This window comes from Peromyscus eremicus, chromosome 6, assembly GCF_949786415.1.
Source record: "Peromyscus eremicus chromosome 6, PerEre_H2_v1, whole genome shotgun sequence".
NCBI classification, from domain to species: domain Eukaryota; kingdom Metazoa; phylum Chordata; class Mammalia; order Rodentia; family Cricetidae; genus Peromyscus; species Peromyscus eremicus.
The window spans coordinates 35,988,878-36,015,969 of NC_081421.1; the positions used below are offsets into that span (position 1 = coordinate 35,988,878).

General features: G+C 41.4%; 2 protein-coding genes across 6 annotated transcripts in view; one reads left to right on the plus strand and one right to left on the minus strand.

Moving 5' to 3' along the window:
- Med12l (mediator complex subunit 12L) overlaps positions 1-27,092 on the plus strand; it is a 301,677-nt gene that overhangs the window by 169,506 nt on the left and 105,079 nt on the right. The window lies entirely within an intron of this gene.
- Gpr87 (G protein-coupled receptor 87) lies at positions 951-2,245 on the minus strand. Its single transcript, XM_059265394.1, has one exon. It carries the CDS (start codon positions 2,243-2,245, stop codon positions 1,181-1,183), a length of 1,065 nt encoding a protein of 354 aa, XP_059121377.1. The 3' UTR covers positions 951-1,180.

The following is a 27,092-nucleotide window of genomic DNA, read 5'->3' on the forward strand; positions in this document are numbered from 1 at the left end:
AATTCAGCCCGCTAAGTAAGGTTTTCTCCAGCGTCTAGTGCAGTGTCAGAAATAGAACAGGGCCTGGAGACCTGGCTCAGCGCATAAAGGCAAGTGTTTCCAAGCCTGAGGACCTGAGGTAAATCCTAGAGCTCACACAGTGGGAGGAGAGAACAAACTCTAGCAAAGTGGCCTCTGACCGCCATACGAATGCTGTAGCGTGCACATATCCCACCCCTCCTACACACAAACAAATGTAATAAAAAATTTAAACTATAAAAAACAGATGTGACCCTCTGAAGGATTAATACAGCTTTGAGCAACAAGGTCTTTCAAAAGTATATTACTGGAGGAGAGAAAATAGCCCAACATTTAAAGGACTACCATTGGACTCTTTGACATAACTTAGGGAACTACATCTTTCAGTTGCATAGTTAAGCTATTGATACTCCTACTGGGCATACATTATAGGGAAGACTATTTTATTAATACACTGTTTTTATTGAAATAGAAGTGATTAAATGACCATTTGATAAACAATATACTTGTTAGCTAAGTCTCCATAGCTTATCTACCCTTATCACATGAGCATTTAAATATATCATAAGGATGAAATGATGGCAAATATTCAGTGTTTAGCAGAAATATTTATAATATCCAGTCACATTTCTTTCTCTAAAATAGCTTATTTAAAATGACTTAGTTGATGGTGACATTATCAGTGTATACTGTGAAAATGTGAGTTTCTCCTTCTACTGTGCCCCCACTGCCCTACAACACATGCTTATCATGTGCTTAAGACGTTGATAAGCACAGTGAGGAGAAATTGGCCAAAGGGTACTAGGTAGGTAGAATTCACAGGCTTCTTACTCAAGAATTCTCTATACTGTGAGTTCTCTACAGAAGTGACTTCATAGCAGCAGTGAGTGTATCCAGGTGACAGGTGCAGCCATTTACATGGCTGGGCCCTGGTCTGCTCATCAGTTTGCTCCTTGAGCTCTTCCATCTCCAATTCAACCCGCATTTTTTTCCATTAATGTTTTTCTTTGTTCCAAATTAGGCCTCAATATCTTGCCATTTTTATGCTTAGAAAAAGAATCTGTGGGTTTGATGGGCTTCAGCCAGGGTAATAAAAAGAAACATTTATTCACACTTTTTACATATTGATTCCAATAAGAGAAGGCCACCTAGCCTCTGGTCCCTACACATCAGTGTAGTCATAATAAATGCGCACTTCTGATCTCCGCACACTCTGCAGTGATCGGATGCTCTCACTCCTTGTTCTTATGTTTGATTTCTTGAATAACCTCCTGGAAAATGACCTACACATGAAAAAGTAAATTATTGGGTCCAGGCACACATTGCATGCAGACAAGAAAAGTGTCATTTCTTTGCAATAATAGAGAATCTTGTGTGCTGATTCATCTAACAGCCTGTCCAAGTGACTAAAGGTAAAGGGGATTCTGCACAAGTGATATGGGAGGAAACAGGTAAAAAACACAGCCACGACCACTCGGATGCTCTGGTTATGCTTTCGCTTTCGGCTCGACTGACTTATGAATTGCCTGCTGGATTTGTGGATGTACCTGGATATTGCTATGTAGCATCCAATCAGAATCACCAGCACTGCCACAAACAAACAGCTGTCAACATAGGTGACAGCCATATGCCACTTGGCTCCCAAAGGACTTTTGAGTTTCATGCAGTCATGAATATTTTCCTTAGTTGGTTGACCATTCGTTAGGATGATGTTTGGCAAGGACAGAACAGCCATGATCACCCAAACACAAATTGATAAAACTTTGGTGAAGGTTATGCTGTACATGCGAGAGTCACCAAAAGGCTTTACCACCTTCAGATAGCGATCGACACTGATCAGTCCAAGGAACACGATGGACGTATACATGTTTGCATAGAACAAAACTGAGGTGTATCTGCAGAGGATAAACTCGAAGTACCAAGGTCCAAACCCTGCATCACGGACTATGCGGAATGGGAATGTCAGTGTCATTATGAGGTCAGCCACCACTATGTTTTTGAGATAAAATATGAAGCTGGTTTTATTCCTAATGTGGAAGAAGATCCACACAGCCAGACCGTTCAGCAGGATGCTTGCCACAAATATAACCAGGTAGAGCACGGGCAGGATGATGGTGTCAAATTCGTTGTGAAGGGTGGAATTCTTCCCATGTCCCACGCCCGTGCTGTTTGCAGAGTGGCTGGCTTGGCTGTACGGCTCATTACCTGCAGAAGTGGAAACATTCATGTCAGTACAGCTGCCTTCCTCGGGACTGAGCTGATGTCCTGAACGAGCACTGTCTCAAAGATTATAAAGATTATTTGCATGTGTATCTGTGTCTCTGTAAGCATATACTGCATGCACGGCAGTGTTTTCAGAGGCCAGAAAAGGGTCTCTGATCCTCTGGACCTGAGGCAGTTGTGAGCTCTTGGAGTTCACTTGTGAACTGAGTCCCCTGGAAAAGCCCATGGCCCTCTTATCTGCCAAGCCATCTCTCCAGTCTCTGCCCCCACTATGTAAAGAAGTACCTGGTTAACGTTTTCAGTGGGTAGTACTTGGTGGCTTCCCCTTCCCTACATTTCAAGATCCATTGCTTCTCTGTGACAACCTATTGAAAATGAGTATACTGTATCTATATAAAACCCTGAGGTTTAGTTCAACATTGGATATTGTTACACATAGAAGCAGCAATACCTGAGGCAGGAAATTGAGGTTTCCTTTACCAAAACAGTAAAACAGCATGGAAATGATACTAAAGTCCGTCCCTTTGCCACTACCTGAGTTTTAAGCTCTGTGGTCACCCCAAATCACAAAGTGAACTAATAAAGCGCTCAAAACTCTTTACCTTTTTTTCTGAGGATTATGTAGGGAATATCATTGGAAATAGAAGTGTGGTGTTTTTTGTTTGTTTGTTTGTTTGTTTTGTTTTTCTCAGAAAACAAAAATCAGCTTTCTTCTAAGGTGACAAAGTCCTGAGCAGAGCTCAATCTAACTTGTGGATTCTTTTAGATCCATTCTCACTTTACTAGAACGTAAGCAGTGAGTAGGTATAGCATTCATGTAGGCAGTCTAGTTTGGGATTTTAATCAACTACAGATACTATAGACTGTCTAGTGCATTTTTCAGTAAAGTGTTTGTGTAGTTATGAAGACATATAAGTCTCTGTAATCCAGTAAAAAACAAACCAATTTTATGTTTCTGTTAGTGTACAAATTTATTACCAAGGAATATATCATATAAATATATGTGCAGTCTGCTATTTTTGTTGTTATATACAAGGCTAGATTATACCTGCTCTGCTTATTATGAATTTGCAAAGATCCCTGCTTATTTTTTCATCTTTTGGTGCATATGATTAAAGATATCATAACACCACTCTGTTATTGTATTGATGAGATGGCACGTAGGCATTTGGCTTTTGCATCAGTCTCCCATGGGAACTGTGGGAAGCATGGTGGATATGTGAGGGATGTGAAGCTCCAGTCTGTGCTGTGGACCATCCCTGCTCTTACTGATGTCATGCTAGTTTCCCAGGACTGCTCCAGCTGGGAGGTAAGCTGTGCGGTGAAGTATTTTCCAAAGTAGAGTTTCTGAGGTTGACTGACCGGAGGTCTATTGAGCAGTCTTTGCACTGACAGCCTCCTGACTTGTGCTCTTGTGATTCTCCTCCTGCCACCTTCTCTGCACGGGCAGTTGATGCTCTGGAAGCTTCCTGCCTCTCCAGTTTCTCTTGGAGCCATTTCCTCAGTAACTCTTTCAGCAGTTTGACCAAGCATATTTTGTCGTCTGTGTTTTTAGACAGCATAGACTATCATAGCCTACAAAGCCATGTTGCAGATGTAAGGATATAAGCAAGGCCATTTCTGATTTTTCAATCCCCACTAGTTAATAATAACTTATCCTACTGATGTCTTGGGATGATTTGGTTTAGGGAACAGCGTGAATGTAGCTCTTATTTGCCTACACAGTTGTTTATTATATGTTGTTTTCTTCCTTTGAAGAACTGAAACAGGAAAGGCAGTTCTGATGATTATAATCCAAAAACAGGTTCCTAAATTACTGCCTGGAATCTAAGTGTGGGTTCCTTTACAGGAGCTCTCTCCCCTTTCTGACATTTTCTTTCCCTTTCATTCCTTGCTATGTTTTTAAAAACTGGTTTTCCTGGCCTAAATATCCTTGTACAAGTTAGTAATTTATACCTAGGCTAGCCTGTTATGAGACTGACGGTATTATTAAGCTTTACAAGTTAAAAATGCCTGATTCAGCTGTCATCTCTCTTCCTGCTTCCGGTTTGAAATGTTGCCTTGATCATCTCCCTGAAGCCTGGATTGATTTAATCAAGTTGTGTAGTCCTGGCTGTTTCTTTACCAGAAGATCCCAGTCAGCGTTTGAAGCCATTAAAAGTGTAAGAAGTGCAGCTTTACTGAGGCCTAGAGAGCTACTTGAATTCATTTACCTAATGAAGCTATTACCTATCACTTTCATCTTACTGGGGATAGCACTCTGGGAAATATAGGAAGCCAAGTAGGTTTTAATCAGGGTAAAAGTGCTCCGCTGAGTGGCAAAGCTTAAAAAGGAGCAGCTATGTTATCTCTTGAAGTGATGGCTGTGTGTTGTAGCAATCACATAGGTATTGATTTTCAAAGCCATTGTGAATGTTAGTAGAATTCAGTAGCTTTAATCCCCCGAGTGTGGGGTATTTCAGCTGTTAGTATTGGCTTCCTCGAGCTGTGTATACCCATTGTGGCCTAGAAGAACATATCCTTCTATCCCAGTGTTCCTGGTAGCAGCATGTCTTCCATATAATATTATTACTATAATATTCCAAGGCTTAATTATATAGACAAGCACTCTTATTAAATGATAATATACCTAGCAATTATAGTTAATATTAAAGATAGTCTTCAATCAGAATATCAAAAGAAGTCTGTGTGCAAGTTATATCTTATTTAAAATAAAAATCTAACAAGATAAACAAATCAACCAACCAAAAAGCAAAGCAGAATCAAAAACAAAAACAAAGCCCTGAAGCATGAGTGACTTCACAGTGGTTCTTGGCCTGTTCTGTGGCTCCGAGACAGTCTGTATTGGCGTTCTGATTGTGCTTTCTCACAATATTTGCCTTAGCTCGTGATCAGAATTAAGCTTTTGGAGTGTGGGCCTCCCCAGTTCTATGGGATATAGCTAGCCATAGCCCTGGTTATTACTTCATTCACAAATCCTAGATTTACAACACAGCTGAAACAAATGAGTAGTTAAAGCCTGTTCTGGGCTGTTTTTCAAAATAATTGAATAGTAGACAACCATGGTACCCAAGGAGCAGGGTGAAAACCGCCTGCAGAATGCTCTGAAGTGCTCTAGAGCTCGATTCGGAATGTGTTGCCTGACTTGTTTGTCATTAAAGTAAGTCAGCATCATGTTCTTCCCTGCCAGCTGCTCACATCATGTCTTCTCTTTGGTCCTTCCAGTTTCCCTGGTGGGTGTGTATGGAGGTTCACATCTCCATTGTTCCTGCGTAGGAACATTGGTCATTAAAAGGAAAAGGCTTTTTTCACTCTGTTGGTTTCATCATGTTATTCTTCCAGTAAAGAATGTGGCCGACTTAGGGACCTCCTTTAATGACTTATAGCTTTGTAATTCATTAAGAAAAATGAGAAGTTGCTTTTAAAATAGAAAGACTCTGTTCTTACGTGTTCTTTGCATACTAGCATGGCATTCCCTGGTCATCATGGGGCTTGATATAGAATAGTGATTGAGAGGAAATTGTAAGAAGCCCTTGCCAGTCACTTCTCTGCCTTTTCACCCTAGATCCTTCTCGGTTAACTTTAAAAATGCAATGACAAGTAAAAAATATAATCCCATGAATTATTATTTCATTTTTTTTTTGTGTGTGTACTAGAGGGACCTTGAGAGCATATGTATGTACATACCAGATATCATACTATATGTGACTTTTAAATCAAAATTTAGCACAATTAACAAATTCTCTGTTGTACTGTCCTTGGTCAAGTTTCTTAATGACCACATATCATGTTGGCCAGTTCAGATAGACTTTTCATCATTGCCATTTATGTACTTAATGTGTCCATTTACTCTTGGAAATCTCTTTTTTATGTAGTTGGAGTGGGAGTGATGAAAGCAGAATCTTAGCACTTTTGCCTTGGGTGAATCTACTCCATTGTCCATTGGGGTGTGTCACTCTGACACAGAATATTAAAGTCTCAACATATGTCACTGCCCTACCTACCAGATGAAGTGAAATAATAAAGTGACATAAATTATAGGGTGACAAACCATGGTACAGTGGCCCCATAGGATCATTTTCTAAATGATCTAGTCTAGTAGGTAGGTGTTGCTTTTGGCCTCCTGGGGATCCTGAGTAAAACTTGGTGTAGACTATTAATTGAGGAAAGTAATATGTAGTTTATTTTGGGTTTAACAAATCTTTCTCAAATATTCTGTTAATCTTTGTCTTTTTAAAGATAGTGTTGAGATGAACGAAAGTTTTAAAGCCGTTACAGCAAGGTTAGTTTACCTTGGCGATATTATTCTACATGGCTGGAATGAGAAATGGTTTTCAGTTGGTTCTAAACTGCCACTTGGCTTACAAAAGTCATGTTAAATACAGTTCCTTTGTGTCCTTTTCTTTGGCTTACTTGGTAACTTTGCAAGCGTCAGGTTGAGCCCCATTCTCTAGTTGTGATGCACTGTAAGCAGAGATGCATGTCAAGAAAGAGTTGGGGACAGTTGAGGCACGAGTTCAGCAAAAGTTATTCCTGGTTTGATTTCTGGTGAGAAAATGAAAAAAGGAAGAGTTGGTAAGGACCTTACATATATAATGTTATTCTTTCAGTAAAAAACAGTAAACCAACAACAAAACATTGTTAGGCTCTGTGTTTAGAAAAAAAAAATATTGTGGATTTGAATATCCTTGCCACAGAAGAGTAATCTGTATTTATGTCTTTTTTCAGTTTGCTGTGAAGTATGAGCATGTCTGTGTGGTGTTCCTCTAGATGCCACAGTGTGACTTTAGGAAATGTAGTTAGCATCTCCACTTAGTTATTCTCATCTCTGAAATGATAATGTCAACTGCAGTTCCACAGGAATACAATAAGGATTGTGTAAAATAAGCTGTGAGGCACTTTTGTATATTCAGGAATCTCAGCTTATCTGTCTTTACTTTATTTGTATATCATATCCCTTAAACCTGATTGCATAATAAATGCATATATAATGAGACTAATATATAATTGCAGATGGTTATTTTTAAAAACTCCAACACTTATATGTATGGGTATTTTAAAATAAAAATTTTAAAAGATTTATTATTTTATGTCTGCATGTATGTCTATGTATCGTGTGTGCATTGCCCATGGAAGCTAGAAGAGGGTGTAGGATCTGAGCTACAGATGGTTATGAGCTGCCCCATAGGAACTGGAAATTGAACTTGGGTCCTCGGGGAGAGCAGCCAGTATTCTTTATTGCTGAGCCATCTTCCCAGCCCACATATAGGTGTTTTATAGATGGTGATGCATTTAGCACTCTGTGGTCTTTGGGGGTTCTAGTTTTACCTGTAAACTAACCAGCCCGTGACCTTCTACTCTTTTTAGAACTGGACTGACAGCTTGTTCAAATCTCTGTCAAGACTCAAATTCACATGAATTTATAAATCTTCCCCATAAGTAGATTTCCATTAAGGATTGAATATCATTCGAATATTTGCTTTGTTAAATCTCTGTTGTGCTTTGTGAAAACCATATTCCTTTCAATCTCAACATTAGGCTAGAAGAGAATTATTGAACTAGGTTTTAATGTTTGCTGTGTAATACATTTGTGTAAATTACTTTTCTGGCCTTCAGAGGCTTTATAAAATGATTAGCAGAAAGCATATGTTACACAGGATCACACGTTTTGAAAACTCATTTCCTGACTCCTCCTTTTGCAAGCAGGTCTATCTTGAGTTCCTAACCTCCTCTTAGGTGTTGCACAAATAGAGAAGGAATCATGAGAACTGTTTTGAGAAGTATGCAGTTAAAGGAAAAGAGGCCTAGGAACAGTTTTCTGTAAGGGAAGTCACATTGTTTCTTATGAAATGAAATCATGTGGGACCTTCGCGTCCACTCCCTGATGCTGTTCCCATGCAGGAAGCTGCAGAGAGCCTCCAAGTCCTCATTTCCTCAGCACACGTGTGGCTGTCCCCGTGTGTTTGCTGAGCTAGCAGAAAGAGGACAGCAAGCAGGGACAAGTGAGTCTCAGCACGCGCAGTGAGTGGAGTCCTCTTCCCTGTGAGCAGTGTTGTCTACAGTTAAGTGCTCAACGTGATTGAAGCAGATAGAAGAAAAAAATAATTTTCCCTTCAAGTGTAGGGGTCCCTTCCTTCCCATCTAAAACTAGCTCTTTAGGGAAAGTCAACAACTCCCTGCCCCTGTACCTCTTTTCCAATACCTCTAGTACCTGGGATGTAGAAGGCTTCAGAAGAAACTTTTTTTGGTTACTGGAATGTAAATGATTAGGGATTTTAAAATCTTTCCTCTTTGAGTGCTGGCCTTTTGTTCTTGTTAATGTAAGGCAAGGAGGCAAAACCTTACTTTTTACTGCCATATGGCTGTTAAAATGAGAAACCATTTTAACACATGTATGGGACAGAACCCTCTTTCATTTTAGCTCTTTCTGTTCCCAGGTTATACAGTCTTCCTGTGCCTTAGGCGCCATCAGAAGCAGTAAGAAGGACAGCAGACAGTTGGCCAGTGGGTACAGAAATGGGAGTGGTCTAAATGGTTTAATTTCACAATTCTAATGGAGTATTTGTATTCAGAATTCATGGAGAAGTTTTTATAAGTTCCTCTTAAGAAGAATACCATCAAATTAAGAAAGGTCAAAATATTTGTCTAGCTAGACATTTTATCAGCAGTACTGAAACAAATGGCTAGTATCATGGTAGCTGCCCAAAGAAGGGAGGACATCAGAGGGCTGACCTTCTTTTGAGGAGCAGCCCTAGGGGCAGTGGAGTGCATACAGAGGTGCCAGAGGCTTTGGGATTATGGGAAGACAGTGATGTCATGTAGGCCAAGAAGAGCACTGAAGAAGGGAGGACATGTGACTGGACATGGCCTGTGGGAAAGTCAAATGACAAAGGACAGCTTAGTGCCGTTGGATGGAGTCATGTCCATCTGTGCTGGGATGTCTGGTAGGGGAGGACAGTGGAACAGATGCCTGATGACCCAGGGCTGAGTAACGCAGGTTTGGCAAAGGAGCAATTGCAGTTTTTTACTTTAACTGCAACTGTTGCGGGAAGAAGAAAGAGAAGGCCAGAGGTGGAAATGGGTATAAAAGCAGTTTGTATCATTGAGCAGCTTTTATGAAGAGTTTGTTAAGCATACCATTTAATGTGTGTTATTGTGAAATTATATTTTCCCAGTATGGATAAAACAAAACAAACAAACAAACAAACAAACAAAAACCCAAACAACTTGTCCTGACTTCCAGCCATGGATGGTGATGCCATGATGCAGTACAAAAAAACAAGGATTTGATTGAATTTCAGCTTTGTTGCTTTTCAGCTTCCTGGCTCTCCATTCTCTCAAATGTAAAATGAACATGTTCTATTCTGTTCTGGGAAGTACAAACCAGGTACCACTTTAAGTAGATGCCAGCGTAGTTGCGTATGGTAGGCTTCCTGTTGTATGTCATGGACACAGAGTTTTGCTTGAAGATGGACAGCAAGGCACAGGGTGGAATGATTCCTTGCCCTCTCGTTTGAGCTGAGACTGCTGTATGGTTTGCAGTTCCAGCTAACTTTCAGGAATCAGCTGGTATTTTTCCCTTCCTTCACGCTGCCGCAGCCTCATCTGTATGCTTCCACACTGCCCAGTCTGCAGTGCAGCTTCCTGCCTCCATGAGTGCTTGCTCTGGTGTGCCCTGCAGCCTCTGCACATCCTGGCACTCAAATCTTGTTACAAAGATTGTTTCAGGTGTAGTAAAGGGCTGTGTTCCGGACGAAATCAGTCATGGGTGGGACTCCTGTCCTGCCTCCTACAGTTCCCCTAGCTGACAGTTGATGAAACCACTGAAGAATGTGGTGTCTGTGGTTGCCCCACATTTAACAGCTGTTCCGGGCTTAGACAGTGTAGGTGCTTACAGACCTGCTCTTTTCAGCTACCCACTGATATCATGCCTTGGCTAGTTGACTGTGTTTTTTCTGTTGGCTGTTTTAAAATGAGGGAGTAGGGAAAGGATTCACATGTACTTAATACTTTTTACTCTTAGACTCTTGAACCCAGGGCTTGATTTTGCAAGCAGTTTCTAGAACAGGCCTATGACCTAAATATTTTATCCTCCCAGCCTTATAGGAAGATAAGTTGAGAGATTCTAATTGACTTGCCCTGCTTCACACAGCAAATAATGGGCATAGCTGGGATTCAAGTCATGTCTGATGAAAGCTGATCACAGTTCCTTCTTCTGTACTGTGCTAGAGTCAAAATGGAGAATAATTTTGAGTGTTCATTTTATTTGGAGGTCAGGAAGTTGGAGGGGGTATTAGGTAAAGGGAGGGGTTTGTTTTCCTGCCAGACACATGAAAGAACTGTAGATCTTTCCAGCTGGAGTCGAGTTTCCTTGGCATGAACACTGTTGCATGTATCCGGAAGCATCATAGAAGAGTCCGGATGGGATCTTAGCCTGACAGCTGAGAAGAGCTTCCTCCGCAGTTTAGGAACCTCAGCCACCTCTTCCTGATGGGAGGCGTTCCTGCCCACAGGTGCTGGCACTCCCTGGTGTACCCGCCCCCTCTGAGCGTTGCCTCTCCAGCCCATAGGCACTTGATTGCACAACCCTGAGTCTGCTGCAGTTACAATTTACTCTTATGTGGCTGCATTGAAGCTATAGATGCATTTTACCCCACCCCTCGCCTTCCTGATTTCTCTTGTATTATTATCACTTAGAATGCGGTAACATGGTCCCAGTCCTCTAGCCACACACACAAAAATGGATTCAAGAAATAACATTTTTCATATCTAAGAGGTGATATCCCCCCGACCCGGGTGCTTCTGGGGACTGTCTTGTGTAGGTCATGCAGCTGGTAGACTCTGAGTTATATCTGAAGTTCACACCTAAGACTTGACTTTTGTCATATTGGAGCTGGACCTGGCTTAGCCCTCTGCTGTGGCCCTTTAGTGAAGATCAGGATCCTAATCTTAGTGTTGAACTGCTTTTATGATTGGAAAAATGGGTGTCCTGCTCTTACTATGTTACAAGTGGGGGAGTGGGAGCCTGTGTTGGAGACAGATCTCTGCTCTCTGGGCATCTGATGGGACGATCATCGGGCATCACCATGTAGGACTGTGAACTGCTGCTGTGTGGACTCAGCCTCGTAGTCCGGATCTGCTCTCAAACTTGTTGGGTTGGATCTCAGCTTGGGTGGGGAGCTGCTTGTTTGAGCCAGGGCAACTCCCTCCTGGGCAGGAGGAACGTGCATATGTGTCCTGCTGGGCCACAGCTATGAGTTTAGCAGATTGCAACATTGCTCCTCTGGTCGCAGTCTGAAAGGCTTACTCCCTAAGTGCAGTTGCTCCCGACTAAGTTTTTAGACTTGATGTTGGTGGCACTGGTCCAAAGGGACAGAATGTATCTTTGTGTCTTTCTTGTTCTCTACTTTGCAGTTTGCTCTCAGGGAGCTCACATCCCTTAGTTGGAAGAATTTTAGCTCCAATGGGTTTTTACTTTGTTGCTGGAAAGTTCAAAGCCTGCCAGGCGTTCAGGAGTACTCACGGCGGCATTGCATTGGTAAAGACAGAAGAACACAGAAACAGCAGGCACAAAGCCTCTGTGGAAAGGAAGAACGACTCCCTTAAATCCTGGGGTCATATCACCTAAGAATCCCTTCCAGTTGAGTGGGAGGGGAGTGAATGAATGAACAAATATGCATATTTTCAAAGCGTTAATGCACAGCTGAATACCCGGGGAAGAAGGAAGTTACCTCACTGGTTCTGAGTTGCATCTTTTTGTAATGGCATTAGGTCACTGTATTTAAGTTTAATATTATTTACATTAATGGAAACAGCTAGCTAACCTAAGAGAACATTTTCATTGGCTCCCCTCGTTTCCTGGTTTTCATTAACAGTTTGAAAATTCCACAGTGAGGTCTTTAACACGAATAGCTTTTATACCCTTTGTCAGCATCAAATCTCCCCCTCCCCCGCCTCATTTTCCTCCTCTCACAGACACCAAACACCTCATCCCCACAGGTACCTGTGGGGGAAAACATAGAATTCCTTTCGTGTTATACATTTATCTCTCAAAGTAATTCCTACTTAAGTATATTGTAAACGTATACTACTTTTAAATATTTTTAAAATAATTATTCCAGTTGTTAATATAAGCTAGGAACTCCCAGTTAGAATTTGGAGCCTCCCTGTTTACTATGACCCTGTCCACCTGCCCTTGGGCAGCTCTAAAGTACACTCCCTTTTCTGTCCTAGAACTCCCTTTTCTTTGTATCTAGATAGGTTGTTGGTAATTTTTAAGTCTAACTCTTCTGCTGTTTCCTCCTGAAGTCCTTCCTGTTCGAACACCATGTAAATGGTTTTTGGTACCTGTGTTGTTTCTTGGTGGCCCATTCCTCCAGCTGTGTATTTCAATTTTGTAGTTCTCTAGGGTGCCTGTGTGTTCCTGAAGGCACGGAGTCATTGCTCAACAAGCATTGTGTTTAATGTTAGCATCACATGGAACTTGGCTCCATGCTGACCTAATATTATGTAGGTGGGTGTCTGCCATTCTTCCTGTTTCCCTGTGAATATCGTCTGCTTTTCCAAGTGAAAGACCACAAGGAAAGACAAGCTGAGAGAACAGGAGAAATGGGCAGTTTTCAGGCTGTGAAGAAGGCTTCGCAGACAGACCTGAGCGTATGTGCCTCTCACCAGCTCACTGTGGAGGGATTGCAAATTTAAACACAGGTACTCACTCCAGGCAATGTCAATGAGAGAAGTGAGCCAGCTGTAAGAAGGAAGAGTTCCAGCGTGCTAATTAAACAAAGCCAGCAGCTGAAGAGTGAGGAGCATGTTTGGGTCTCTGGGCTATCCAGCCTCTGGTGAATCAAACACACTCAGCAAAATAAATAGATAAATGAAATTATTCCTAATGATGCTGTGCTATATGTGTAGACCAGAGCCTAGCATAATCATCATCAGAGAGGCTTGATCCAGCAACTGATGGGAGCAGATGTAGATACCCACAGCCAAACATTAGTAGATCTAGGGGAATCCTGTGGAAGAGGAGGAGGGAGGAATGTAGGAGCCAGAGGGATCAAAGACGTCACAAGAAAACCCACAGAATCAACTAATCAGGGCTCATAGGGGCTCACAGAGATTGAACCAACAATCAGGGAGCCTGAATAGAACTGAACTAGGCCCTTTCCATATGTGTTATGGTTGTGCAGCTTGGTGTTCCTGTAGGACTCCTAACAGTGGGAGCAGGGGCTGGCTCTGATTCTTCTTCCTGCTCTTTGGGACCCTTTTCCTCCTACTAGGTTGCCTCGTCCAGCCTTGATATGAGGGTATTGCCTAGTCTTATTGCAACATGATATACCATGTTTGGTTGATATTCCTGGGAAGCCCACCCTTTTCTGAAGGGAAACAGGAGGAATGGATCTGAGTAGAGAGGATGTGGGGGGAACTGGGAGGAGAGGAGGGAGGGGAAACTGTAGCTGGAATGTAATATATGAGAGAAGAATAAAGAGGTCAAAATGTAATAAAGTAACACTCCCTGGAATCACAAAAAAGAAAAGAAAAGAAAAGGAAAAGAACATAACCCAGAGGGCCTGAGCTGAGTGAGTAGGGAGTATGGCCTCATCTGCAGGAACAGCTACCTTCACACCTGATTTCATTGTGAAGATTACACCTTCCCATTTCTCTCTGTTTTTCTCCTAATCCTTAGAGGACCTGCAGCTTAGTTGGCTGACACGTATCCCAAACTTTCTCTTCATTTTCATTAATTTCCTCTCACTTGATTCCATTTTCTCTTTTAGTTGAAATTTATAGGCCTTTGAATTTTTTTGTATACTATAGAACATTTTACAACTTAGTCATTACATTGTAATTGATTTGAAATTTATATTTCTTCAGGATCTCTGAACTCTGTTTTTAGTGGTGCTGTTCATAAGAAGATACTTTCTTTTGGTCCACATGCTACATTTAAATGATTCAACCAAGCTGGTACTAAGGAAGTTTTGAAAGTTAGAATCATGTCACTTAGGGAGAAGGAAGAGAAAGTTTTCCTTAGAGTAATAAGAAGTAGTAGTAAGGTAAGCATATTCAAGTGAACCATGTGCCTGGCCTCCATCACATCATCTTACTCTGCAGAATGGCTTCCTGCACTGAACTTCATGTCGGCACCTGCGGACATTGGGCCTTTATTCCTTGAGTACTCACTATAGCCTCGATTTTTGTATGAGAACTCGTGGGAGAAAGTTCTTATTGGTATCTTTACCAAGAAGCTTGTTCTTTGGGGATTCCAGTGAGGTGATCAATGTTTAATTCTTTATTCCTGTATCCTATGTAGGTGCAGTTGCCTTCAGGCTTACACCGCTGTTAAATGAATGGGGATGAGTGAATCTGGTGAACTCACCTTCTCATGTCACTTTAAATTTCCCTTTTTATCTGTCTGTCTCTTTGTCTGTATAAGTCAGTCTGTCTTCTGTCTATATATTCTTACTGTGTGTGAAGTGTTTACATGTGTATGTTTGAGTGCAGGCAGGCTTGTGCCTACATGTATGTTCTTCTGTGAGTAGAGTTGGAGGTTGATATTGAGTGTCTTCTTCAATTATTCTCTACTTTATTGTTTTTAGACAGGTTCTCTCATTGAAGCCAGAGATTACCGTTTGTCTAGATTGGCTGGCCAGAGCTCCAGTACATCCACCTATCTCTGCCTCTGCAGCGCTGGTATTACTGAAGCATGCTACCATGCCTGACCTTTTATGTGGGTTCTGGGGATCTGAACTCAAGTAAACTGGAGAGTACCGTGCCAATTGACTGTCTTCCCCACCCCTTTTCTTTCTTAAATTTCATTTGAACATTCTTCCATATTAAGCATCTCTGTAAAGGTTCCCAGCTGTGTGTGTACATAGGTACATAGATATGTATATTTGGACCAGGCAGAGTTTAAATAAATAGGATAACCCTGCAAATACTTTGGAAGGAGTACTTGGTTGTCCTGAAATTGAGTTTTTCATGGAAGAGGAGAAGGGGATGGCATGGGATATGCATCCTTTTCTGACAGGAGCTGGGGGGAGGGGGGGGGCTTTGAGGTAGTGGTATTTGGTTTTGTCAAACTGGGACAAACTCTGAGGTAGTTAATTTCTGATAGTCTCTTTCAGATTAGAAAGGGAAGAGAAGCCAAAGCCAGCCCCCCTCCCCCCCAAAAAAAAGCAGCTTAGTGTACCAAGATGTGTTTCTTTCAGGCGCCTGCAATTTTGCAATTTTGAATGTTTGAAATGGCTTCTGCACAGGCTGTTTGATTAATTAGTGACTGGCTGATCTGTGGTTTCATATTCACTGTAAACAGAGAGACAACACTGTGTCTAAAAACATGACTTTGACACTGTTATGTACCTCCTAGCTATCATGGTTTTAAAGAGAGAAAAATGGAGGTAAACTCAGAAGCATTACACTGGTAATTCTAGACGAAGAGTTGATAGGATTGTGTGGTTTTTGTTTAATTTGAATTTTATTCATTTATTGTTTCTGTTTTTTACCCCCATAAAGTAGGATGAATGTTTTAGGTGAGAGGGTATAAGGAATGTTGATGTGTAACAGATGTTTGTAGTTGGGTTTGTTACAGCTATCACAGTGGTCTCTGATGATCCTTTGATGGAATCACATCTTTGAGATGGTACTGGTCTACCACCACTGTGCTATTAGCATACATCTTCACTGTCTTTAGAGGGTATTGATTTAGTCATTTGTTTTACCATACTCTTTTTGGGTATATGACTACCTGTCTAATCTGGTTCCTCCTCATACTTGCAAACTCACAGATTATAAATGAAATTGAAATAAATACAGCTGCATTTTTTCAGTTGTTTTAGCAAGCATCTTACAAACATGAATGATAACTCACTAGCAGATTTAAAAGAACACCATTCTCAAAATGAGTTATACTCAGAAAATTCTGAACCATTGCAGGCCATCATCTTTCTTTTTTTCTCCCCCCCCCCCCCCCCCGAGACAGGGTTTCTCTGTGTAGCTTTGTGCCTTTCCTGGAACTCACTCTATAGGCTGACCTGGAACTCAGAGAGATCTGCCTGGCTCTGCCTCCCGAGTGCTGGGATCAAAGGCGTGCGCCACCACCACCCGGCAACAAGCCATCGTCTTTCTTAGTATTTCCATCACATCCTTAAAATGCCACTTTAAGACAACAGTAACAGAATTGTAGCTGGAGTTATCTAAAGACACTGGCCTGTTCCTGTAATTCCCGAAGTATGACAATGTACCCAGTGATGACATGTCTTCTTAATGTGCCTAGTTTTTCTGACATCTTAGTGAACTTACCTTAAACAATTCATTTTCTGTCTTATTTTCAATCTTTGAGTCTGGCAATCAAGAGAAGCCTTGGAAGGGCAAGTTACCCACCCCAAAGAAAATGGCGACCCTGGGCGTGTGCCCCCCAGAGGCAGCTGATGTTCTCAGCCGGAGAGCCACATGGTTAGTGCTGTGGTCTGTGGGAGTGCACCAGGTGTCCCGTGAATACTTTTATTTCTTGGACTCTCTTGCAAGCTCCTGTGGAACAGGAATCTTGGTGTATTTGTTTCTGTTGTTCTCTGATCTTGCTGTGGGAGCCAACAGCATCATTTTAAATGAAGGATATTTAATGAAAGATAACTACTTAATCCACAGATTGGAAAAGTAGAGTTTTCCTCAGTTGTTTGTCTTCCAGGGAGCCCCCTTCTTTGATCACAGACTCTATTCAGGCCTCCTACCAACCATCTAGCAGCCCAGACGCCCGTGCATCAGTCTCAGGGGCAACAGTGGTGATAAACCACCGGGTCCAGCAAGTGGACTGATGTTTTCATATGCACAAAACTTCTAAATTATTTTGCGTCTATTTTAATGAATTAAGAGGATCACTAGGTTCTTTATTAAAGAGGTATTTGCTGGGGTAGGTTATCTAACCACTGTCAGAGCTGTGCAGCCGACCTCATAGGATTGTAGGAGGCATTACTGTGGCACAGACCCTTCATAAGAACCCTTCATATGCGACTCTTCTTCCCACTCTTCTGCTTGTGGAAATTGAGGCCTAGAGATGCTCTGTCAGCAGTTCTGTATGTATGGTCCACCTGCTCCCTTTAATCCTGCTCCTGAGGGGCATAGCTTGGATCTGGATATAAGTCCTTCTGAAGTGTGTGTTCTCCACGCCTCTCCTGCAATATCTTCCAGGTGAACTGCTGCTGTTCAGGTCAGATTGTAATCTGACCTCCTTTGAGACACCTAGGAAGCATTATCTTCCTGCAGTGTAGAAAAAGCTCAACACAGCTAGATGGTCTTAGCAGATACCCAGCGCAAAGTAGCAATAGCTAGTGGTGAGTTCAGACAGGATGGAAACTTTGGGTACAGAAGCAGGCTGACTGCAGCAGAAAAGGTTCTCAGCATTTGCTCTCGACTCTGCCTACGCCTGTTTGCTCTGCATACAGCCCAGCGAGAGAATTGCTACATATGAATCACTAATGAGTGGCTTAAGATGATGGCTTGTGTTAAGTACAGCTTAATCAGTATAAATATATTTTACGTTTAAAGACCATTTGTTAGAATTTGGTAGAGAAGCCACAGGGACTGGCAGAAGTAAATAGAAAAGGAGCTGGGGAAAAAGTCATGAGTTTTGAGGTAGGTTCTAAAAAAGCCACCTATTCAGCAATAGAGGTCTGTATGTCTTCAGAAAAGGAGTGAGAACGCCCCTTGTTGGGACAGCATTTTAGTCAGTATTCAAAGAGAGGAGAAAGGGAGAAAGGGAAATGCTGTGCTTTCAAGTTAGAACGGTATAAAAGTTTCAACTTCGGCCAGTAAAGTGTGTTAATAAAGCATAAAATATACTAGTTTAGTACTGGATAGAGAATAGATGTTCTGTTCCACTTCTGTTTGTCATAGGAAGAGACAACCCTTTTGGAAATCATGGCCAGGTGAGACTGAAGCCTGGCCTTCACTACTGGCCTCAGACTGGAAGCTTGAGTCACCATCTATATGCACACTGATGTCAAGTTTCATTTGTATTTAACAGCTGGGTCATGTTTCCCTCTTCTCTGTGCCTTAGATGTTTGCAACTTTAAGAGCTGCAGCAGGCCCCTGGGTTTGTACTGTAGAGCTTCCTACCCGTGGTCAGGGGAGCAAACAGTGACAGTGTCCATCTCCATCTTACAAAGCAAGAATCTGAGACTCACTGAGATCAAGATTTGGTCAGAGTCAAGGAGCTGGCTAGGGAAGGAACTAGAGGACCTTGTGTTGCTTGCCCTCAGCCTCCTCTAAGGAATGCTGGAGTGTCTGTCTGAGCCTAGTGTTCTATGGTAAGCAAGCCCCCACACCTCAGCATTTCACTTGGTGTGTGAGAATCTAGAGGTCCAAGAGAATTCAGTAACCCTCCAATCTAATCCCGTCATTTCACCGGAGAGGAAAGGCAGTGATTTGCAAGGAAGCCAATTGCTTTGGGCACTATCAGCCATTAAGCTCATGTGTTTTGCTGAATCCCAGGTTTTCTAAATAAAGCAAAACTAGAGTCTCTGCCTGTGCTCCGAAGATCCCAGATGATGACCATTGGGTTTCAGCCCACTGCCTCCCTTCGTCATCCCTTCTTCCTTTTCTGGATAGTGTGTGTGTGTGTTTCCCCTCTAGATTTTCCTTGTTTAAGCACATACTAAGAGTGGATGGTCATTTTAGTGTCTTGTGTTAACTTTGTGTGACACTTTCTTAAAGATAGTATGAAATATGTTTGTTTCTTAAAGAATGTGAACAAAACCCTAAGATATCAAGAAGAAAGCAAAGCAGACTGACTGTGTCGAACACAACCTAAAGAAGAATATTCATTCTAATATAGCTTTCCTTCCCCCACACTCCCAAAGCAGTAATCCTTCTCAGTGGACCATCTAAGTCACATATCTTATCTTCTGTGATGGCTTTCTTTGCCTAGACACCATTCTTAAATATGGAGCTCAGTAATTAGATTGTCCCTCAGTCCCTTCTCCCAACCTGAGGACGCCTTCAAAGCTTAAGAGGATAGCAGCAGTAACCTGAAGACAAGGAGAATGTCGTTGACCCCCCGTTTCACTGGGCCAAAGCCAAGGAATGAGACAGAAACTCAGCTTCTGCCATAGATTTACTAGTATCAGGCCAAATTCGTTGGTATTTCCAGTGGAATAAGAGATGGTTAATATCTCTGCCACGAGAGAAGATTGAATTTGAGAACGCGATATAAAGTTCTCTCATAGGTAAAATCCTATAATATGAGTCAGAAAGTTACTCTACCCTAGGCTCATGGTCACTTAGAGTCATTTAGAAGAGGCGAAACCTGCCTGCTGACTTGCACTTTCCTCCCTGAAGTACACACTTCTACTTCTCCAGGAGTTTGCTTGGGAGCAGAGCCGGCTGCTGCTGGCCTGTTTGTGAGCTGCCTGGCAGTTTTCTCTGGGCTTCTGCGGACATGTATTAACACGATTGCTTAAGGCGTCAGAGTGAGGATTGCCCTGTTCTTTGCTGTAGAATGAGAAAACTCTGGTTCTTTTATATCAAAATGAGACAACTGAGACAGAAAAGTATCTTTTCTTCAGTTTTCCTTTAAAATCATATGTATAAAAGTGTTGGGCCTTGGGGAATGGGAAACAATAATAAAAGGCATCTGGTTTTATTCATTTAATAAGGTAAATATGGTTTAAAAAATTGTGTTTTCACCAAATAGACATGATTACCAACACATTTCCCCTTTTGGAGGCACAACCTCTGCCTGCCTGAGCTGGACAATAGGAAGCACTGTGGTCTCATCTCCAAGAAGTGTGTGTGTGTGTGTGTGTGTGTGTGTGTGTGTGTGTGTGTGTGTGTGTTCCTTCTTCAGCCCTCATTCCAATTTGTACTTTTTCTTCAAACTCCAGTTTAAGGAGACACACAGTCATATTCTTAAACAGTGCTGTATGCTACAAAATGTTGCTTTTAAGAAAATGGAAAACTGAAAAACAAACAGAACAACTTGATTTACCTTTCATTGTGGTGGCCGGCTGTCTGTTCACTTGCTGGACTGTCTTCAAGTTGAAGCAGGCTCCTCATCTCTTAAGTAGAAGTAAGTCTCAAAACTAAGGTTGGCAGGGAAGTAGATTTTCTGGTAAAGCGTTGGAAATCAGCATTTTTTGTTCTGCCAGAGAAGGTAGGTGGGTGCTCTGCCGCCCTGTTGAGATTGTCCTTTGGGGCACCTTTCAAACCGACCTGCCCACGAACAACTGGAGCAACTAGCTTGCTTGCTAATGTATATGACTCACTTGGAGAGAGGTGAGATTTGGAGACTGGGGAAGAACATTTCCTGAACCAACAGGAATCTGGGATGATTCACCTGAAGGGTACCCAGAGGACTGGATCAGTGTCAGAAGCCCGGGTGAGGAGGGGGGATGAAGTCTCAGGGTAGGTCTAATCAGCTCTAATGTTCAGGTCTATGTAGATTTTTTATTATTAGGTTTTCGTTGCTATTTGGAAGATAATATATTTTATCACCACTTGCTGGCTAAATTCACCATTAAGAGAAATAATATACATATATACACTTATAGTATAAGTGTGCAAGTATACATGTGTGTCTGCCTGCATTTGTGTGTGTGAGTGTGTATCTGTCTGTCTCTGTTTCTCTCTCTTTGTGTGTGTGTGTGTGTGTGTGTGTGTGTATGTGTGTGTGTGTGTTGTATAGTGCATGCACACTAGTATTCTTGTCAGGCTTGAACATAAGTGCATTTACACACTGAGTTATCCTGATGGCCCAAGAATATAATTTATTAAAGGGAAATTCTTCAAAAACACTGTTTGCAAATATTACTTGAGTGAGACTAATTGTGTTTGTAGTAGTGATTTTTAACTTGGAGAACCTGTAGTTTTACTCCAGTCTAATAAAATCTGTAGACCTCTTTTTACACACAGATACACACACAAATACAACTATTCAAAATATTTAAAACTAGGCTTAGAAGACAGGTGTCCTGACTGTCTTGAATGTAATTCTTTCACAAAAGATAATCCCTTATAATTATTTTTTGTGGACTGGGTATGATGGCATATGCCTTTCATCACAGCATTCTGGAGTAAGAGGCAGATGTATCGCTTGATTTTGAGGCCAGCTTAGTCTACATAGTCAGTTCCAAACAGCCAGGGATACATGGTGAAACCCTGTCTCCAAAATATATAAATAGAAAAATAAATAAATTTTTAAATACGAGTTTTGTATACTTTTTATCATTGGTTTACTTTTTAGATAAGATGTCCATTTGTTACAGTTGACCTTAAACTTCTTAGGAAGCTCGGCTTGGCTTTGAACTCATGATTCTCCTGTGTGTTAGCATTACAAGTACTCACCACCTTACTTGACTTACTTTATTCTTTCTAAAAAGCATTCCATAATGACACATTTATATTATCAAGTTAAAATTTGATTTCTGAATGATTTCAAAACTTTCAAATAAAAACTTCAGTGTTAGACAGGCATGGTGGTGCACACATTTAATCCCAGCCCTCGGGAGGCAGAGGCAGGCGGATCTCTGTGAGTTCCGGGCAAGCCTGGTCTATATAGTTTCAGGAGAGCCAGGGTTATGTAGAGAGAACTTGTCTCAAACAACCAAGCCACAACAAAACATTTAATTTTCGTTATATATAATGTTTAGACAAATGAATAAAGATTTTGCCAAATGATGGCTGTCAAGAAAGCTCCTCAGGTGAGTGAAGGCACTTAGCACCAAGCCTAATGCCCTGAGTTTGATCCTCAGGACCCATATAGGGGGAGAAGAGAAGAGACTAACTGACTCTTGCAAGGTGCCTGCTTGCTGCCCTCCACATGTAAACTATGACACATACTCCCCTGCTCCCAGATACTCCCAAAGTAAATAAATGTGGTACAACTGCATGAGAAAAATTAACCAATGAATTAAAAACTTATTATTATCATAGATGAAGAAAAATAAAAATACCATGTAGAAACATTTTGAAGTTGGTAACTGTTAGAGATTTAAAGCTGCATTCCACTTAGATATGCTTTAAGAAAATAAGCTGTGTCAGTAGGTTTTCCTTCTGTGTTTTACAGGACACTGAATGTGTTAAATTACTAAATTTGGGTTGTTAACCTATTATTGTTTCTTTTGCCATTTCCTAAACAAACTGAAAAAACCAGCACAGCTTGACATTTCCCTTCATTTAAGGTGGGGTGTTGCAGTGTGTCATAGCTAGTCCTAGGAAGGGGGTCCAAGGAAAAATTAACCAACTTAATAATGGCTTAATCTTAGATAAGAATTTTCTGGATTTAAAAGCAGCCCCTCCCTTAGACAAGCCTTTGCAAACTAGTCATACTTCTCTGTGGATTTTGCTCATGACAATTGAATCCTGTTTTGAGCTAGGGGAGTTGTGCCATGTAGGCCTTTTTTGGGGACACTGGTTCTTTTTTAAATAAACTCTTTGCAATCTGTCTTAGTTAGGATTTCTATTGCTGTAACAAAACACTGTGACCAAAAAGCAAGTTGGGGAGGAAAGGGCTTATTTAGCTTACACTTCCATGTTACTGTTCACTATTGAAGGAAGTCAGGACAGGAACTCAAACAGGGGAGGAGCCTGGAAGCAGGAGCTGATGCAGAGGCCATGGAGGGGTGCTGCTTACTGGCTTGCTCAGCCTTTCTTCCTCCTCCTGCTCCTCCTCTTCTTCATCTTTTGTTTTTCAAAAGAGGGTTTCTCTGTGTGACAACTCTGACTGTTCTAGAACTCATTCTGTAGACCAGGATGGCCTCGAACTCATAGAAATCCTCCTACCTCTGCCTCTCCAGTGCTAGGATTAAAGGTATTTGCCACCACCTCCTGGCAGACTGCTTTCTTATAGAAACCAGGACCACCTTCCCAGGGTTGGCATTACCCACAATGGGCTGGACCCTCCCCCATCAATCACTAATTTAAAAAATGCCTTACAGCTGGATCTTACAGAGGTATTTTCTCAATTGAGGTTCTCTCCTTTCAGATAACTCTAGTTTGTGTGTCAAGTTGACATGAGACTAGCCAGCACACCATCTCTCAGCATGATTGTAAATAGTAAGTAATGTGCTGTTCATGATTTGAAATCTTATTACCAACACAGCTAACTGCTAAATCTTAAAAGCTTTACTTCAAAGGGGGCATATCTCCTGCAACCCCCTTACAATGTGAGCATTGATCGCTCTGCAGGTTTGGGGGTTTTCACCCCACTTTTTCAGCTTTTTTTCCTGAAATAATAGTAGGCATTGTTTTGGGACATGTATTTGGTAAGCTTCTGTTACAAGAATAAAAAGTTCTATTGCCTGCCTTAAATTTAAACACATTTATCACCTGGGTTGATTTTGTCTCATTTGAACTAACAAATTACACACACACACACACACACACACACACACACACACACACACGCTTATGCACCTCCTTTTTCTGTTTTTGCTTGCCTTTTTTAAAGACTATTAATTTGGCTGTTTTATTTGGCTTCTCAAGGACAGGAGGCTGAACTTGACTTCTTGGAGTACAGACTGAGACCACAAGTTCAGTAACAGTAGATCCTCCCTCGTAAGGACCCTGGAGTTGGAAATGGGTACTGAAGCATGTGTCTGTGTGTTGATTGTTGAGGAGGAACAGGCTGTGTTCCATCTCATTGTGGGCTTGGGGTAGAATAGGCCTCCTTCCTTAATATATGAACAGACCCCTTGTTTGGGGACAGTATTTCCACACTTCTTGGCTGGTGATGAAAATTAAGCCTGGTAATGAAAAAGTTAACATGAGATAGTCTTCATGCATTAGTCTTAAAAGTGTTGTATACTCTACTCTCAAGTTAGGACCTGTTAAAGCCAGTCTTTCCTAACATTGAAAAAAGGAAATCATACACGTTCAGACCCGAATGAATTGAATAGGCTTTGATGGAGAGAGCAGCTAGCTGCTAGCCCATACCTTTGTTACTGTTCACGGCACTGAAAGGTAAACCTCTGCAAGTTTTCAGTGTTTTTCTTTTCATTTTTATAGCAAGCCTTACATTTCATAAAGCCCCAGGAGACTTCAGCACCATAATTACCTTATTGCTTCATTAGAAGATCATCTGGTAACATGCCACGTAGCTCTTTCAGCAAATTCACTTTTAATATAGGCAGGGGCATGTGTGTACATCCTCTCAATGATTAAAAAATAGAACATTAAAAAGTCTTTTTAAATTATATTTACTTTATTACTTGTAGGTGGTGGTGTGAAGGTCAAAGGACAAATGATGGGCGTCATTTCTGTCCTTCTACCTTGTGGCTTCATCAGGTTTGGTGAAAAGTGACTTGACTTGCTGAGTCATTTCATACTCCCCACAGTGTTTTAACATTGGTGGTGACTTTAATGCCTTCTAACATTGTTTGCAGGTGTGGGGCTACGATCATGTAGAACTTAGGTCTCCACTGGGTGTCTGCTACTTTACTTTTAGAGGCAGAGTCTCTCAGTGAACCTGGAACCAGCAAGCCCCAGTGATCCTGCTGCTGCTGCTGCTGCCTCCCTAGCATAGAGATAACACACATACCCTTGTTTGTGGGTGCTAGAGATGTAACTCAGAGGATTGTGCTGAAAGGCAAGCTCTTTACTGACTGGGCCTTCCTAACACTATTTTTTAAGTATGTTAAATAAACTGTACAAGTTGAAAGAGTGGTTTCACTGTATTTCATCTAAATTTCCAAATTGCTAAACACTTTTTACATACAGACTACACATATGCGCATAAGTTATTGTATACATTTATTGGGGGGCTGTGTTTAAAGTTGTAGTCTTTGTAACAAACCTGACACCTTTAACAGCTTGTGCATGTATTTCCCCAAAGACACATTTTTTTCCTAATTAATTTATTTTTATGTATATATGCATTTGCTTTCTTGCATGACATGACACATATGTTCAGGTCAGATGATGCCTTGCTGGAGTTAGTTCTCTCTTTCCACCATGTGAGTTTCAGGCATCAAATTCAGGTCTTCTGCTCTGGCAACAATCACTCTTAGCCACTGAGCCGTCTCACTGGCCTAACAATATACTTTAAAAACTTTTTGTTATAGTGCTGCTGGTTGTGATAACTAATGCTGAAACAGTATTTGGAAATATTGTCTGCATTAAATTCAGTCCTCAGTATTATCTTAATTTTTGTAGAATCTAAGCAGTTATTATACCTTACATTTAGATTTATGTTTTTTTTTTAGATGCATACTCTTTAATCTCTTCATTTTTTACCTTTTCTTTAATCTTTGTGTAGGGAAATAGGCTTCATCTGCTTAGCTGGATTCATCCAGTGTGTCATGAGAAAATTCTTAAAGATCACTAAGTAAAAAAAAATCAATAGAAGTAAACTGACCTTTTCTTCTGGATTTTGGATGACTTGCTCAAGTTCTGTTGTGTTTGCTGTCTATAAAATGAAGGTCCTGGTTTAATCACAGGCATTTGGATGGCTTTTCCATGATAAATTCTTAAAGAGACACAGACACGCAAGGAGAGAAGGTAGAATCAGTCACATTATTGATGAGATTTTCTCATTTCTGAGGTGAGCTCTTCATTCTAACCATAATTCTTTCTGTGTGAGACGTTGAGCGTGTTGTCTTGTGCCACAGCACTTTCTCATTCCTCCATTCTTGGTTTCTGTGCCTTGGTGTCAAGTGGGAATGTCTTCTCTGTATAGTGTTAGGAAGCATAGTGTTTTGTTGTAGGCCCTTTTCCCCCATCTGTAGTTCAGTGTATCAGGTTCCTTCTCAAGGAAAAAGATGTGGAAAGGGACTCAGAGTCCTTTGAATAACAACACACTGACAAAGACAAGCAAGGAAGAAAGGCAAGCAGGGCTTCAGGTGACTGGCCTTGGCCCCTTGGGTTGTTCGTTGCTTTGTTTGTGGTAGAATCCCCCCTACATACCCCAGTCTGGCCTTGAATTTATGGCAATTCTCCTGCCTTAGTCTCCCAAGTGCTGGGACTACAGGCGTGACTTGCCATGCCCAGCTAAGTGATTGGTCTTGGGTATCCTTGTCTTTTCCATGTAGTCAGAACATGCAATGAGAATTGTAGTGAAATCCTCAGAGAATCTTAGTTTGTTCCCGTATATAAGGTTTTTCCACAGCTCATATCTGGTAGCTGTGCATTTGTGCTGAATGTAGTTATTACAAACCCTTTAATACTCCTTAGCCTAGATTGATATCTTTGGGTCCCTCTGCCTGAATTACTATGTTTAATCTGTCACTGGAAACGATTTGTGTTTATTAGGTCTGCTTTACATAAAGCCCTTAACCGTGTCTGGTATGGGAACATCATTCTCAGTGGTTGATTAAAGGGGACGGAAGCTTTGGAGATTGAGTCTGGAGATAGCCAAGTCTGCTCTTGTCCTCTCCTTGTAACTCTCTTCTAGGCTTGGCATCCTGTCCATCCCTGGCTGTGGGAATCTTGTTTTAAGGGGCAATGTTGGACTGTGACACAGCTGGTAACTGGGATCAGGTGAACTCCAGTTTGGATCCTAGTGTCTACTTCCTAGAGCTCTTACTTTGGGTGAGGATTTTAGCCTCAGTGTTTTCTGAAGCATGAGGATGCCTTTAACTGAAGTGGGACAATGTATACAGGGAAATTATTATATTGTTTACAGTATGGTCAGTGTTCCAGGAATAATAGCTTATTTTTCTTGTTGGAAGGCATAGGTATGGCAACTGAAGTAAATGGGGAGGCAGGTATGCCTTTATGCTTGGGAATGTGAGATGATTAAAAGGTGAAACTTCTCAATTCAGAAGTTATGGCTTCCCTTTAGCATTTTGGTTGCCTTTAGAAAGCTCCAGTTTCCCTTTAGTGATGAGCCAGGGAGTCCTTGAACACTTTTTTCAGTCTTTCTT